Here is a 17089-nt window from a genome sequence, read left to right as displayed (position 1 = left end):
TAAAGTTGCATTATACACTTACCTGAAATCAGCCTGTAACAACCAACATTTGTTTTTTGTCAAAACCACAAGCTGAGTTTTAACTCTCACTGTATTAACTATAAGCAAAAAATGCAACATGCCTGCAGTAAAAGCTTTGTTTACCATCTAGCTCACACATATCTTTGTGAAGAACCTGCCTTTCCATTTTGTGAAAGTAGGCCATCAAACTTTTGCCCATCACCTACAACATTTGATAATTTTATAGCTAAACAAAATGTTTGACTTACACAAACTTTAAAAATCTAATTGTTTGTACAGCTTATGATATATATCTTTTTTATGAATAACCCAAAAATAAATGTCCTGTTGTCAGCTGTTGTCTACAAACAGTACACTGTTTTGAACCTGCTTCATTAAAGCGGTGGGAAATAGAGAACGTATCCATCATTTTTGGTACAGGAGAGAAAGAAATTTCTGTGCTGATCCAGTTTTGTCCACAAAATTCCAGTGATATTTCCATGTGAAAAGAGACAGTGAAACATAGGCCAACCAAGTCTAAAATAAATATTTCAAAATCAGAAATGTGTTGAAGAGAAAATCCCCCATAATACATCGGGGAGGGCATTAGAGCTATAGGGTTTTCTTCCAGTGAGTTTGGGAATATCTATGCAATGGCTTTTGCAATAAGAAGCTGTTGAACATTACGTCAGGAGCATATACTGAGTTATTCATATAAAGTATGAATAGTACCTCCATGATAATGAGGGAAAAGTATTTCAATTTTCAATTTCAGTATTTGAGTTTTCAGTATTAATTCATATTTCAACAGGAGGTAAGAAGCGGGATTCAGAGAGGTGACTGAAGACGTTAGCTAACAAGCCAGGAAGTTAGTTATATTTTGAATGAATTAGAAAAATGTAACACAGGTGCTGGCAATCAGAAGGAAGTGTTATAATGATCTGGAAGGAAGGTGACTGAGCAAGTGCGTATTGGTATTTTTACTGTGTGGAAGGAAAAACATCTGGAGAAATTACCCAAATGCATTTGGTATTCAGAACAGGAGATAAATTGTACCCTCATAATGTGGGTGTGGAAGAGTAGTGCTTCAGTGACTAGTATAAGGGGATTTGGAAACAGAAATATTGGCAGGATCACCATTTGGGATCTGCTAAGGACGAGTTGAGGATAACTCACATGGGCTACTCACTGGATGGATACAAGTCAGGAGTGGAAAAATTAAAATATGGGGTGTCATCAGCATAAAATGATGAAAAACCTCATAAGCAGATGAAATTCTCCAAAGCAGAAATGCATAGTGAGCACACCACAGCCAAAGGCAGTCTGTGGTGACCAGAACAGGTAAGGGAAGGAGAAGGAAGTAAAAGACATATTGATGGCAGAATGACAGAGAAACAGAGAGCTGGCAGCAACCTGCATGATGAAAGTGCAAGCAAACTGAAAGGAAATATATGACTATCAGTGTCAGAACTGTCAGCATGGTCAAGGAGAATATGGGCAAAGCAACAAGATTTCTCCCTGCTAGAAGAAAATACCTTGATAAGCAGAGACTAGTGAGTAGAAATCCATCCATACAGGCTTTGACAGTCCTTTCTTCAGACATGCTGTACAGGGAGATTTTAGTAGGAGAGCTGATAGCAGAAATTGTAACTCTTTCACCCTTCTCTGCTTTACAGTTCTCCATTTTTGGAGAATCAAATCAACATTTTAGGAATACTTATGTTGGTTAGAACAATAAGTCATATGTTACTTCATGCTGTCTCTGAGTTCACAGGGACTCTGCAGAACAAGGAGAAAATGGGATTTGCATATTGGTTGTGTGTAGAGGATAAAAGATGCTGAGATGTGCCCTCCCTGGGCCTCCACCGGCTGCTCAGCAGTGACAGTCTCTTTGCCTCCTCTTCCCACACAGCCATGTGCTGCACTGCTTCCTTGAAAGGGCCTCCAGCTTCCCCACCTTGTCATAGTCTCCTGCACTCTCATGACTTTTGTGTTTCCCGTGATTTTTCTAGCAATTCTCTTTGCTTTATAGACAGCCACTTCAGAGACTTTCTGGATTTGTCTGCTCCAAAATATGTGATGTCATTGTGCTAACTCTGCAAACTTAGTCAAGGTCCTTGACTAAGGTTTGACTTAGTCAAGGATCACCCAGAGGTACTGTTCTATGAGCAGTTGACAGTGTATGACAGCCCTGTAATCAGTCATCAAATTTCACTGCAATACCAATGTGCAAGCATCTCAGAGGTTCTCTTGGTCCTTCTCCCACATTTTTATCCTCATCAAGGCTTCTCTCCCCTTAGTTTCTTAGCTCTGCCACAGTTCTCTTGACTCAGATAGTCAACCACCCTGCTGTCTGTTGCCCTTCCTCCTATGCATTCCAGCACCAGGCTTCCTCTGCCATTTTGCTCTTATTTCTTCAGCAGACAATGTGCATTGCCTTAGTCCCCCTAACCAGTGTGTACTATTATAGCTTTTATACTATTAGGATTAATTTTCCTATTCAAATAAAAGATGCTTTCTCTGAAGCAAACCTCGTTGCTTTTATTCCATAAAGGCAATCAGAGTTTTATCAATGCTATTAATGTAAACAAAGGATTCTTTCAAAAGGAGTTAGTGAATTTATTTAGATGCAAATATCATATTAAGATATACGCAAAACAGCAAGGTAGATTGACATAAATGAGGTTTTATGGTCTGTTTCCGGCCTTAAACATTACTATACCGAAATACTGTAGTGAATGATGTGACATATTAAGTAAAGAAGATAAACCACAGGGAAACTTCATAGATTTATTACAGGATATCTTTTTAATAAGTATGTTTCACTGGAGATTATATCAGACTTCATAATAACTAGTACAAAGGATATACATGAAGACATGAAAGTAGCAAGGAATCGCAGAAATCATGTTCACTGTGGCTGTCCGCCCTCAGATGTGCATTAGTAAATCCTAATAGAGTTAATGGGATTTGTGCAGTGAAGGGAAAGTGTAGTTCTTATTTTGAAGAGAATTAGAGGATGATAAAGGGTAGTGTTAAGGGATGGCAATGCCAGACAAGCAGCCCTGTGTATAATGTAAATGGAATAAGGAATGATGCCATAGGGAAAGACACTAAAGAAAGTAAAATAATTGCTTGAAAAGCTGTGTATTCAGCATATAATAAATATTTTAGGAAGCTAGAGAGATCTTTGGGAGCTGATGTAAGCTTTAAAGCTTATAAGAATTTTACTGGATATTGAAGAAAGGAGACAAAAATTATCAGACAAAAAAGTTAATCCAGAACAAATAGTCAAGAAAATAAAAACTATAAGCCAAGACAGAAAAGATAAATGTCTTACAAATACTTTTAAGGATAAATAAGGATGTTAATGACTGATGATATTCTTGTCATTAATATCTTTAATTAACAATATCTTTAACTTTTTGATCTAATAAAATACCTGGAAAATAAGGTAAACTTATTGTTGTGCAGATTGATTAATATTTATTCCTAGCTTGACTGGAACAAAAATCATACATTAATAAACAGTAACATAATCAAAATGGAGTTGACAAAACATCAGACCTGGATCCATTGCACTGTAGAACTCAAAAGAGTTTAGGTCTGTATGAAAGCAGAGATGCTGCTGGGAGGAACAGCTCACGGTGCAGGGATGGATGCAGCCAGCACTCGTGTCACACAACCTCACCTGCCTTTACTGCACTACTAAAGGGTTAAGGAGGCTATTTCCCCACTATGTAACTTTGGACCAGTAGCACTGTTCTTTGGAATAAGGACCATACTGGGAGATTTGCGAGCATATAATTTAGTTCTGACTGACTAGAGGAGAATCTCAGAACAGTAAAACCTAAGAGATGGAAAAGATGAAGGATGTTGTTCCCTCCTAGTGCAAAATCATTCCTTTCAGCATAGTTCCCAGAAATTTATGCAATCTCATACTCAATGCCACAAATTATAGGATTGGGATTCCTTTCTTGAGAAACCACTCTACAGTCTGACAGATGTCTCCATATGAAAATAAATCCTGAGAATTGGCCCAGACTCTCTTTTATTTAGTAGCTTTTGCCTGAATGTTTGTGGAAGACATTTTAGGTGTATTTTGTACCTTGTAAAATTTAAGAACGCTCTGAAAAAGAAATGCAAAACAGATTGCAGGCTCTCAGGCTTGACCAGAGCAGTATTTTACAGAACAGAAGACTGGAGTTTAGAGCTGATGTATTGTTCCTTGGCTTATGTGTCAGCGAGAATAATGCAGCCCTCGGGCAACACACTGACTCTCTCTAGGGGGATGTTCAGCCTCTATCATTCAATAGCAACTTTGTTTACCAGTAGAGAGAAAGTATTGGCAGGAGTCTAAATAAAAGCAGTAATTTCCTTTTTCATCTTCATCCAGCTGCTAATGACAAGGAGATTACACTTTTTCATAATCTACAAAATAGAATATACCTCTCTCCACATCTCTGTGATGAATTGATGAGCACAGCTAATGGCTGATGGCTGTTGAACTCTGAGCACGGTGTTTGTCTGATAGCATTTGAGCATTTGTGTTTCTGTAATTCACTTTTCCTTTATATTTTATTAAAAAAAATTTCAGAGTTCTGAGAAAAAAAGAAAAAAAAGTCTGGTTTTCAGTACATTTAAAGAATATTTTGTTATGCTGTGTTCCCTACCTATCTCTGTACACAGGCTTGACCCCCCATATCTATGGAATATGGATGTCAGTAGTAGAAGATGATGTTGCTGGAACATGTGTTTAATTTTCATTATGCTCGTTCATTTTATCTGAATGGAGACTAGTTTTGCTTAACAGCTAACCATTACCTTGTTCAATGATTTTTGTTCTTACTTTTCCAGTGACATCAGGACCTCCACCAAATCTTTCTTCTCATATTCCAGCTACTCTACCTGAAGATGACAATCCCTTCCCCCTTCTCTTGTATTTCCCTCCCTTACAATTTAACCAAAACAGGGCATATTTTTCTATTGGCTTAACCTTTCAGTAGCCTTACTTCATCCACAGAAAATTTTAACCTTTTACTCCAAAAGATGCCTTCATTCTCCCTCATCCCATTGACACAGAGGCCCACAATGACCCCATTGACTTTTGAATTCCCCATTACTTTCCTCAAGATTCTCACGCTTCCAGTTTGACTGTGGCCTTTCTCTCTCTGAATCACTTTGTATTGTATACTTTCTTCTGTGCTTTTCCTTACCAAAGGGATCGCCTTGTTTTACAAGGCAAGCATCCTACATTTCCTTACATTTTCTCATATTGTATTTGTTCATGCCTCTTAGATTGTGAGCTCTGTTGAGCTTCGTTTCCATTCTTCGCTTAGTACAATTCGTCTCTTGTAAAGCTCTGTATATACCCAGAGTTCTAGTTAAAAATCAAATAATAAATTCATTTATTTTATTTTTTTAAAAAGGTACAACATTCTCATTCAAGCTAAGATGCATTTTTGAGCCACACAAATACTGATTCTAAATTTAAAATCACCCAACCATGTGCCTAAGGAACATCTAAGAAAGTGAATCATTGTCTAAAATATGAACTAGGGTGGCCTTTTTTTTTCCCTCTCAGTCTGAAGTATTGTATAATTCTTTTTGAATTGTAAACATTTTATATCTTTGCACTGTATAGCTACTCTGCACCATACAATTTTTTTTAGCTTTTTTATGTTCTGTGAGGAAACTCCATTTGACTTCAGCCACACTGTATGGCCTACTGTACAGTCTGTATTGTTTTAAAATAACTAGTTCTTTAAATTTATAAAAAAAGCAGATCTGAAAATATTTTAAAACTGCTACAACTTTTTTTATGTGATGTTGTGAATTTCTGTTATTTTGGGGACCTTAACTACAACACTTGAAGATCAACACAGTGCTGTTTTGCAATGAAATATAAAAGGTAATACAGAAATTATTCATAGGGAGATTAAAGTCTAGGTTTACCACTCATTCAGTGGTACCTTCACAGTCTTTTGTCATATTCAGCTCTGGAATTTGAATTAAAAATCACATGAAGGAATACCTGAGGCAAAAACTCTTGGGCTTCTCAGATCCTTTGAAGATTTGGGAATCATAACCCCTCCTCAACATGAAGTCTTTGTAAGAACAACCTTTTGTCCAACATTAAGTGTCTGCTTAATTCCACCTTTAGTTTTTTAAATAAGTGATCAGTAGCCCCAGTATACATCTGCACAATTTCCTTCATTTCAGTCTATTGGTAAGCAGTTTTGTTTTGCAATATACTATGCATATAATTGAAGAGCTGTTTTAGGAAAAATTCTCAGATCCAATTTTGTATTCTTTAATCACATAAACAGCTAGTTATATTAAAATAAAATGCTGAAGTCAAAGGAGCTTACTAATGTAAAGATTCCAAGTTTGTGCTATACCTGTGCCTTTTGGCTGCATGCTGAAATTTTGCATAATATCTTGAGTACGTATCATTAGTGACTGTGTGTATCCTGGGCTGGACTGCTTTCCACAGAAAGCCTCTTTCAAAGAGCAATGCCAAGCGACCTAGAATGAATGGCAATCTAGTGTTTCGTTTTCATTTTGAGGTCTGAATTGCTCTCGTTGGAGAGGACAGTCCCTTTCAGTTGAGTTACTCTCAAAGGCTAATGAAATTTGTTTGGCCAACTAATGAGTCTGCCCATGATGTGGCCTGTCACAGCCATCCTCCTCATAGATGAGCACTAGCAGAGTAGCTCTCAGCCACACCTGTGTTCTCAGTGGATCATCCCTTAGTAATGATCTGGAACTAATGAAAAGGGGTAATGCAGAGCATCAGAGAGAGAGGTCTTATTTTAACCTTAGCCTTTTACAACATCAGGAATATTTCAAATCCCATGGCATAATGCATTTCTTTTCTTACAGGCAAAATCCAGAACAGCTTGCATTGCTCAGTCTGGGAAATAATTCTGTTAATCCATTTTAATCCATTTCTTCTGTGCAAATAGTTTTTAAAAGTTTTCTAGAGAATTTTATACATACCTCCACGGAGAAAAACAATGCCTGGGACTGCAAGGGACAAATGCAGTCTTTTCCTGTGTGGTAGCCACCAGCACAGCCCAGCATTATCATGGAGGCAGTGACAAGCTTAATGTGCAATTGCAGTTGTATCACTCCAGATTTTGTACTGTCATAATGAGAGGACTTGGTCATTGCTAAAGCCATTATTAGCATTTCTGCTAGGGAAGACAAGATGGCACGGATAAGTTTCTTGTATAAAAAATAGAGCAACTTAGCTGCATAAAGAAAAAAAGATTTCATATTTCTGCATATCTGCAATTTCTATTCATCATCAGACTCTTAAGAATGCCTTTGCTCTTCACTGCAGTAAAGCTTTCAGTGGTTCTATGTTTGTTTTCAGCATTGTCTCTCTCTCTATATATATATTTAAGGTTACTAGATGGAGTAAAACCTGTCAGTCTTCCAAGTTGTAAATCAGTTAAATCAAAGGTTTCTGTCTAAGCTAAACCCAGACTGCTTGCCATCCTTTTGTGGTCTGTAGATACCTCAGTTGTTTCTTGCTCAGTCTTCTTAATCACCAACTTCCCCATGAAATGTTGCAATTTCATTACAGAATGTCACGCCTCCATACAAACTCAGTGTTTAAGGATAAAGCAGGAAGAGAAAAACAAAATTCTTGAGATTTGTGTTGGACTTTCTATTCAAATGACTATGTGTGAGGGCTCTACACAGATTGCTGCATTCATTTTTATGTTTATTTTTAAACTATTTTTAATTTGTCAGATGTTATGACAGAAATTGCAGTACTTAGTAATTTTTTGCAAATATGCTGAAGAAATCAGGAGTATTGGTACAATTTAGGTCAGTGCCCAACAAGAAACACAGAATCATCAAAAGAATCTGGCTCCAAAAATTCTCTTTTTTTTGGTGTTCTATTTACCAAAGCACAAAATACAGCTAGAAATATAGCTGCGTGGGTGAGGTCCTGAGAGGCAAAAGAGGTAGCTGTTCCCCAGGAGCTTGCTTATATGCACCCTCTTTGCCTCCGTGAAAGAGATGTAACTTACTTTAGATTTAAGATTGGGCAAGGCTATGGAGTAGTAGCTACCATGGAGTATCTAGAGCACTGTGTAGCCAACTTCTAGACTTCCTCATATTTTTTTATGTAGATGTGCCCTTTCAGATACATTCTGTTTTCATTTGTGTTAATGTTACACTGAGACTCCTGTTGCAAAGTGTTAGGAGAATACTTTAATAAAGTTTTGCTATTTTGTACACACGCCCCCCATGCAGTGTGTCTTGCAATATTCTGCTGTTTCTTGGAAGACAAAGACCTACTGGGAAATTGATTCAGTAATGTATGTGAAAACGTGCTTTAAAATAAGTGTTTGATTCAGTGATTTGCAGAGTCAATCTGTTACTTGTTGTCCTCAGAATACTAGGATTTTTTCTCCCAACAATATACCCAGTAAAATGCTGTCCAGGGCAGTATAAATGGTCAAAGTGTGGCATTTCTGCCTCACCTAAACTATTTCTTTTGTTCAGCCTAATTCCCTCTCTGTTTGTCAATCACTGAATTACTGAATCTTAATCCAAATTATTTCTAATAATATCTCATAATCCTAGACTAGAAGTGATTTTTCTTACCTTGCTGTACAACCATTTCTGTCTTTCATTTATTATTAATGTTTATTTTAATGAAAGAATATTTATTTTTTCTTTCCTATTATATTTTTATAACTTCTGGTGCGTATCACATTTTTCATAATTAAACTGTTGGGATGGTTGACTTAAGAGAACATGTACTGTACAATTTGTTTTATGCTGAATCGATTTTTAATGCTGCACTTAAGCCCCGATCATAGAAGATATTAATGCATTGTGTGTTTTTGTTCTTCACAGCCCCAACAGAAGCTCCCTTACATCCTCACCTAGGTAGGTGATTCATCATTCTTATTACTAAAACTCAGAATCACTAACTTTATTATAATAAATAATCTGTAAGGTCATATGAAACTAGCTCTGGGGAATTCAAATAAAAACGAGATATATAAAATGAATTGAATTATGTCTCATTCTGATTAGTTGTTTTTTCATTGTGATTTTTATTGCTGTTTATTTATTACATTTGAGCCCTTGCAGTGCAAGTATATCATGCCGCAGAGCTTTTCTTCCTAGCTATGTATTACAGCATCTGTCTGCATGAGGACCAGGGCTGGAGCACCTCCCCCATGAGGACAGGCTGAGAGAGTCGGGGTTGTTCAGCCTGGAGAAGAGAAGGCTCCGGGGAGACCTTAGAGCGGCCTTCCAGTACTTAAAGGGGGCTACAGGAAAGATGGGGAGGGACTTTTTATCAGGGTGTGTAGTGATAGGACAAGGGTAACAGTTTTAAACTGAAAGAGGGAAGATTTAGTTTAGATATAAGGAAGAAATTCTTTCCTGTGAGGGTGGTGAGACACTGGCACAGGCTGCCCAGAGAAGCTGTGGCTGCCCCCTCCCTGTCAGTGTTCAAGGCCAGGTTGGACGGGGCTTTGAGCAACCTGGTCTAGTGGAAGGTGTGCCTGATGGTCTTTCAGGTCCCTTCCAACCCAACCCATTCTATCAGTCTATGATTCTATAACCCATAACCCCCAGTGTGGGACAGCACCATCACAGCAGTGCTGGGTCACTGAGAGGAAGGTTTTGTCTCAGTGCACCTCCAAGGTGCACCCAGGAGCAGGGCACTGCTGCTCCTGCTCTCCAAGCAGGGTACAGGGCACACAGCAGAGCTTCAGCCCTGCATCCACTAACCTGGTGTTGCAATTTGGTTAGTCCAGGACAGATTCTGGAATCCTTGCTCAATCTGAATAGCAGGTGACGGTTACTTCATTTATTTAATGGAAGTATTTGTAGAGAAGGTTCTCTCTAGTACAAATACAGGTGCCAAAGTTTTGGGATTTGGGTGGTATTTTTGGTCATCAGACATAAATGATACAGTAAATCTAGGGCAGAATTTGGAGTCCAAAGCTTGCAGACCGAGGGTTAGAAACATCTGTGTAACATAACTCACAGTTTATATTCCTTAAATGAGCTGACCTTTACTGCTAGCTCCACTGATGGCAGCAGAGAAATTCCAATGAGCTCATGGATTTTTGCTTATGAGTTGTCAGAATGAACCCACTGATTATTAGAAGTGCAATACACTCTCTAGGACATCTCATCTCTCCTTGTGCCAGTGTTTCCAAAATCTGAATTCAAAGGGATTTTTTTGTGAACATTCAGAATAACCAACCATTTGGAACAAAAGTTCTTAAAACATTTATTATGTACTTGATAACTGCATCTTTTCATAGCCATCACAATTTGGTGATTGTGACACTTCTTAATTTTATGTTGTACTATTATCCAGAGTAAGCAAAAAAAAAGCTGTAAGTGAAAAAAACCCTGCTTTTGTAACTAGCATACTTTAAAAAGCTTATTTCCTCATTTTACAATGCATTACTTTAGCTCTAGGTAAGGCAACACTTAGAAAGCACTGGATGATTACACTGGAATTTTTTCATATAATGTTTTCTTTTCTTTGTAGCTGAAATGCACAGTGACAGCATTATCCTACGAGACGACTTTGACTCTTACCATCAGCAAGAATTGAATCCTACCATGTGGTAAGTTTCAGGCTTTTGCTTTTCTTTATAAGTGAGCAAATTAAAAAATTTTGGTTATTATAATGAACTATTTGTATTATATTAATTCCTAGATACCTCAACTCACATGGTGTAAGCTTATGTGTATCTTTGCTCCATTGGGACCTAAATATATTAGTTTATTAATTAACTGATTAATGAGTGGCTGAGAAATTCTAAGGCCATTGAAGTGAGTGACAAATTCTCATTGACCTCAAATTTTGAGTTAATACAAAAATAGAAAAAGTAGAACTGAACTCAATGAATGCTTTTGTATGAAGATTTTGAGTTCTTGAAATCATAACTTTTCATGGAAAAGGTGATGAATTTCAGTAATTAAACTTTGTTTTTTCAATTATTTTTTTTTAATTTCATGTTCATGTAGTACACATTTCTGGTGAAGCTAACTATAGTAAAAACTCCTTCTAAACTGAAATCAGATGTTTCCAAATCATTCATAAGAAAACATGGGATTAAAGAAAACTGGGATTAAATAGTTCCATCTAATTTTCAACTGCTGAAAATGTTTAAGGTTGATTTTTTTCTTTTTTTATGGAAGGCAAATTTTTCAAAACATTTGTATTATATAGGAAGGAAACCCCTTCCTTCCCAGCTCTACACAGCAAATCCCAATTGATAGGATTTTTTTGTTCAATGGGATTCCTGAGTAGGGTCATTCATATTATCACAGTCTACACCTGAAACAGCAAGCACAGGTTGTTATCATTCTTAACCAGTAGATGCTGTTGGAGAATCTCAGTACAGCATGTACATAATAAGGCAAGTACAATTTAGCACAGGTCAGGCAGAAGCTTTATTAACTATGATGATAGTTAGAGAGCACTTGGACTGTATCTCCCCCTCTGCTCTCCTCTTCTCTGCCAAGTGATTGCAGAGACCCAACCCATACACTGTTTCAGAAAACAAGGAAAGAGGTGAAGAATAACAACCATTTCCATGTTAATAAAGCCAAGTATCCACCCCTGGGAAGGATGGACTCCTTAAGTCACTGCCACAGTTCTAAGGACTCCAACGGTGAAGAACAGCACAATATGGAGAGATGCCTGTTGGTGGAACCTATAAGAGTGGTACATCCAGTGATAGCTTAGCTCAGAAGTGGGGAGTTGGAAACAATCACAGACTGTTAGCTTTTAGTCAAAAGGAATGTTCTTTTAACAAAGATAGCTCTTAGCCAGACCTCTCAACCTTAAATATTAATAATTTTACCACCAGTGATCACAGTGATAGAGTACCGTTTCATATGATATACGTATGTATGTCACAAAAGAGGAAGTTCTAGGTCTCTTACAGTACAAAACTGTTTCTATTCTGTATAATGAATACATCTGCTGGTCATACTATACCCAGATAAACGTATCTATTGGTCTTAACATGAAGTTTTGAAGGTTGGGGTCTCCTTTTTTGATATGAGGTTGTTGCTGAGATTTCTATTCCTTCCAATCCTATTTGGATCATATCATAAATATAACTAATTTTATTGATTTAATTCATACAAGACAAAGAAATATTCTACTGGATTAGTTTATCTTGTTCAAATAAATTATTGATGGGCATTTTAGCAGTTACCTGGATTTGTTAGTTAGGAATACATATGTTCTGTGAAATCTGACTTCATTTTCCTTTTATTAAGGCCTGTCACAGTTTTCCATCTGTGCAGGTCTTTCACAGTTTCACCACCTTATGTAAAAAGATTGTAGTTTATGGAATTTTATGGATATTTTTCTTTTGCACATACTTATTGTAGTACTTTTTAATATGTGCCTACTATTTTTCCTCCTTTTGTTCCTTTTGTATAATGTCTTTCAATATTTTTCTGGACAGATGCATTAAAGACCTGGAATACTATAATATAAAAAAATCTCTTTCTTTATGGGAATGAATAGATCAAGGACTCTTAATGGGTTACAGAATAGCTGCCAAGGTAGATAGCTTTAACAGCAGTGTGTTAAATGGACTTGAGTGGAAAAAAAAAGAGGCAGCATTATTTCTCTGCAGATGTCTCATAACTCACAGAGGGCCTGTCTGTTGGGAGCCTCCATAATTTATTTATCCATTGCTCTCTTATCTTTAGATTCATCCTTGCTTTATAGAACTCTCAACAGAGAAAATTCAGACTAAAAGAGCCCCCAGTCTCCAGCTCCTTTTGTCCCCAAGACTTGGATTTGGTCACCCTGGAATAACCTCAGCCCACCTTGGTTGATGGGTCAGTGCAAAGAAGTGTGTCCTGGGAGAGAGTGCCAAAACTCACCACAATCCTGAGACAGATTTTGCTGCAACAAAAATACTAGAAAGCCAACATCTTCAGCAATGCTAAATAGAAGTGGAGCACAAATAAAAGAAAACTGTAATGAGGTGTCATGAGCTTTTCTGCATAAAGGATTTCTACAGTAGCTCTGCCTCCAGTAAAGACCCACTTAGTGGCAGAAAGCTCATTCTCATTTGATTTTCTAGTGGGAGTTAAATCAGGGATTATTAACAGTTTGTACCATCCACCCTAAAATTGCATCTTTTCTCCTGGCAGCTGCTAAAATCCCATCTTTACCACAAACAATTGCAGCAACTGCTCAAGCAGTATTTCCAGCCCTACTCAGTCCCTGGTCTGATGTGCTCGGAGTGTGTGGCAGCAGCTGCCTTGTGTGCTCCAATACTCCAGCAGTGCTGTGTCACCAGGGGCCAGTTAGACTAAGCCACTCTAATAATTTCTGAAACCATTATTTGTGTAAAGATGAAAAGAGGAGTGTTTGTATTTTCCTATGATCTTTTCATCACAAATCCAACATAACACTGGCTTGGATGTGATTAATATTGTCCCACTCCTCCTGATCCCCTTTCTGGCATGTGCAGCTCTGGCAGAGACATACAGTCCAAGAGCACAAGCAAAGCATTTTATAGCTTCTCTGTGTGTCTAATTTTATGAGTCCCAGCAGAGTCTGTGTGTCACTCCATTGCTGGGAGAGGCCTCACATCAAATAACTATTTTGCACAAGGGCACTGTATGATTTCAAGAGTGACTGCTTGTTTTTTATGGATTTCTGTTCTTTCAAATGCATTAAAAGACACATCCTACCCAGCAACCATCTGTTCCTTCAGAGGCTCAGTAGTAGGGATGGAGTGGCTAAAAGTGTTTCTGGAGCTGCAAGGGGAGGAGAAAGAGGAGGTGGGGATGGGGCTCTTTGTAAACAGAAAAATCAGGGTTCCTGACCTGAGTCACAGTTTGGTGATTGAAAGAAAACAGGGGAAATTGCTAGAGTGGGAAACAAGAAAAGGAGGAGGCAGCAGGAAAGGACATATAAGGAGAAGGAAGCAGGGAAGATTTCTGTGCTGCGAATGCAGGAATGGGAGCATGTCTCATCTCTCTCATTTCCTTGGGACTCAACAACCATGAGGTTTTTCTTGTGTGGTGTGTCCAACTAATTTTAATATTCTTTTCTTCCAGTATGCAATCATGTCAGAATATGATTATTTCCAAAGTCCCCAACCCATAGGCACAAGCCTGCTTACTTGAGCAAAGACTTCCTTGTTTCATGGGTCTCATTTGCCACCAACTTTATAAAGACCTCTGATTTGTGAAACAAATATGCTTCACACATTTGTAAATGTCAAATGTATTTTATGTCTAACACGTATTAGCTGTGGAAGTTAAAGTAGGTAAATGATTCTTACTCCATGGTAAACATAGCACCAATGGCCATGCTAAGTGATTCACATCTGACTTGCGGAACTAATTAGACAGTAATATTTAGTGCATTTTTAAATGAAAAGTCTAACAGCGCAGGTGATTAGTGGCCCATGAGACTTACTGAAAACTGGCAGGAGTGTGTTAGTGCAGAAAGCTCGGGAACCATGCAAGTAATTGATTTCCTCTGTAGGGAAAGGGAATCTGCACCACGTACTACTTGCCAGGGGAGGGCCATGGAATGGCTGGATGAAAAGAGGTCCAATATGGGTGGTATCTGGAATACTGTCTGGGTCATTGAACACCTCTTTCTGTGACCATCTTGTCTCCATGTAACCTCATAAAACTGCAGAAGAGAGTATAAAAAAGGTGCTATATAAGAACTAAACCAGGCCAAACAAGAACAAATCTAGAAAATCCGTTGTTTAATCCTATGATAAATGATTTAATGTTGACACAAAAAGACGGGAAAAAGAAGATGCATAAGTTAGTAGAAAAGAGATGCTGGCATTAATGTATGTTTCTGTATAAAACACCTAGTTTTAACAGTAGGGCTGTAGACAACAGGGGATTCAGTACATTTAAAAAAAGAAAGAGTCTGTACAGAAGCTTGGCTAAACTCTCCTTCACAACTTGATGCCATGTTTCATCTCAAAGCCTATCAGCACTCCAAACAGCAATCACTTACAAAAGACATACACTTCAAAGATGACATGAAGAAAAGGTGAGCATGTAAAATCAATCAGTAAGAAACAGGTTCCATCACTTCTTCATGGCATATGAGAAATGAAGAGGTACAGTGATATTTCCAGTGGCAAAGAGGTGGAGGAAGTCTTTGTGACAGGAGAGAGAAGTCCTAAAGTGGTTTCCAAATTGCACTAAAACTGCGGGATTAAACTTCAGAAAGATTTATGTTTAAAAATCTCTTGGCAGCTTGAGGTGTTTGTCTTCTTTATAGTCCAGACATCACAAAAGACATCAGTCAATATAATGTCCACAAACTCAGGTATTGTAGAGGGAAATGAGATGACAAATAGGGATGAGGAAACAGCAGATGTTTCCCCTTCAGCAAAGTGAAGAACAATAGCAAAGAGAGGTGGGACTCTCTAAACCAGAGATGAGAGTGGTGGCAGGTCTGCAGAGAAGACATCTAGATGAATATGACACACATCAACAGTGGGAGCGAGTACCAGCTGTGAAGAGAAAGCTGAAGTGATTTTAACATGCTAAGATTTTACACCAGGCAGGTGAGAAAGATAATGTAAAAAGCTGCACCCAGCCAGGACAATTAATACTGTCTCCTTTTGTATAAATGGAAGAGAAATTAACTTTCCTGTCTGCACCAGGAGAGGAGCAAATTGGATCGTTTCTGAATGCGTAATACTATGACGATGATCTGAGGAACCACAGAGCAATTATCTCACTCTTCATGCATTTCTGTCAAGGTAGTGAACAAATTATTGTCAGAGGTAATGCATTTCAAAGAGAGCAGAAAGATTTGAATCAGGATTACCAACAGGCATCCAATTTCTTATGAGAGGACTCCCCCTAGAAAAGATGAGTGATGACGAAACAGAGGTATCAGAAGGACAGTGTTTCTGGTCTTCCAGATGGTATTTTGTAGACCAGGTTACAGAATTAGAATAGATGAAGTACTGAATCACTTTGTATTTACTGAAATATGAAAATTATGAAATTAAAATACCCATGGATTATGTAGCCTGACCTTTCATGAGGGACTAAGTGGCCCCTACATAGTATTCATAGGTAAAGATTTCCTGCACATATCAGGAGTTCGGGCAGATGCCCCACTATAAAACTCCAAAATGTAGGGGCATATAATGAATATAATGCTCACAAACAGCCAGAATCCTACAGAATTCCAGGTATTCTTCAAGTTTCTGTCCCTCTGTTCTTCAGTTATCAGAGTTTAGGGATCAAGTGAAAATTAGATAACAACAAATCATGTCTTCCATGAACTCTGTTTCTGTACTTTCTCTTAAAGTACAATTTTCTTCATTCCCATGCTCTTTTCTTGCCTTATATTGAGAAATAAATTATGGGCTTACTGTGGCTTCTATAAGTAAATATTAACTCATTGAAGTCAATAGGAACTACATTACTCTATTAGAGGATTTATTTTTTCTGCTTAAATTCAAAATCCTATATGCTATGAGTGTGAATTGCTGAATGACTTCATTAACATGCTCATACCAGAAAAAAACTCAAGGATTTTTTACGTCTAATTTTTGTTCCGGGAAGTGGAGCTGAAACTGACCTTTAATAAAATCTCAGAATAAGGAAGAGATTTGGAAAGTAGAAACAAGGCATTCATCTTTGACTTCTGTAATGGACTTGGGCATAAGAAAGCCAATCCTGTGCTGAATTCACCCAGGACCAACTGAAGAATCCCAAAATAACAAGTGCAATCAATTATTCACCATATCTGTGCATCTAAAAACCTAACATGTATTGCTCAGCAGAGCTTAGCACTCACAGACCTGCAGGGTATTGTGCAAGGTATTGTATGCTGGCAAGAGTTAACCTATTCTGCCAAAAGTTACCTAAACTTTGCTGCCCTGGGAAGCTAGGGGAATAGTGAGGAGTCCCAGTCTGCTGCAGGAGCAGACCAGGAGAGGTAGCTCCATTTAGTTATATACATGCTTTAAAAATGGATTTAAACATTATTTCTAATCACTGCCTGGGTTCGCAGCAGCCCATCCTCCCTTGCTCAGACTTTTTGAATGCA

The 17089-nt window shown here is 37.9% G+C and overlaps 1 protein-coding gene across 2 annotated transcripts in view; it reads left to right on the top strand.

Annotated features, from left to right (window-relative positions):
• Positions 1-17089, top strand: part of RELN (reelin) — a 295992-nt gene that overhangs the window by 121796 nt on the left and 157107 nt on the right. For both annotated transcript variants that reach the window (XM_074869921.1, XM_074869920.1), the window contains exons 5-6: positions 8884-8916; positions 10547-10625. In XM_074869921.1, coding sequence (XP_074726022.1) covers positions 8884-8916; positions 10547-10625 — 112 coding nt within the window. The remainder of the gene's footprint in view (positions 1-8883; positions 8917-10546; positions 10626-17089) is intronic.

The sequence above is a fragment of the Strix uralensis genome, chromosome 5 (assembly GCF_047716275.1).
Source record: "Strix uralensis isolate ZFMK-TIS-50842 chromosome 5, bStrUra1, whole genome shotgun sequence".
Taxonomy (NCBI): domain Eukaryota; kingdom Metazoa; phylum Chordata; class Aves; order Strigiformes; family Strigidae; genus Strix; species Strix uralensis.
This window is presented reverse-complemented; position numbering and strand designations above follow the sequence as displayed.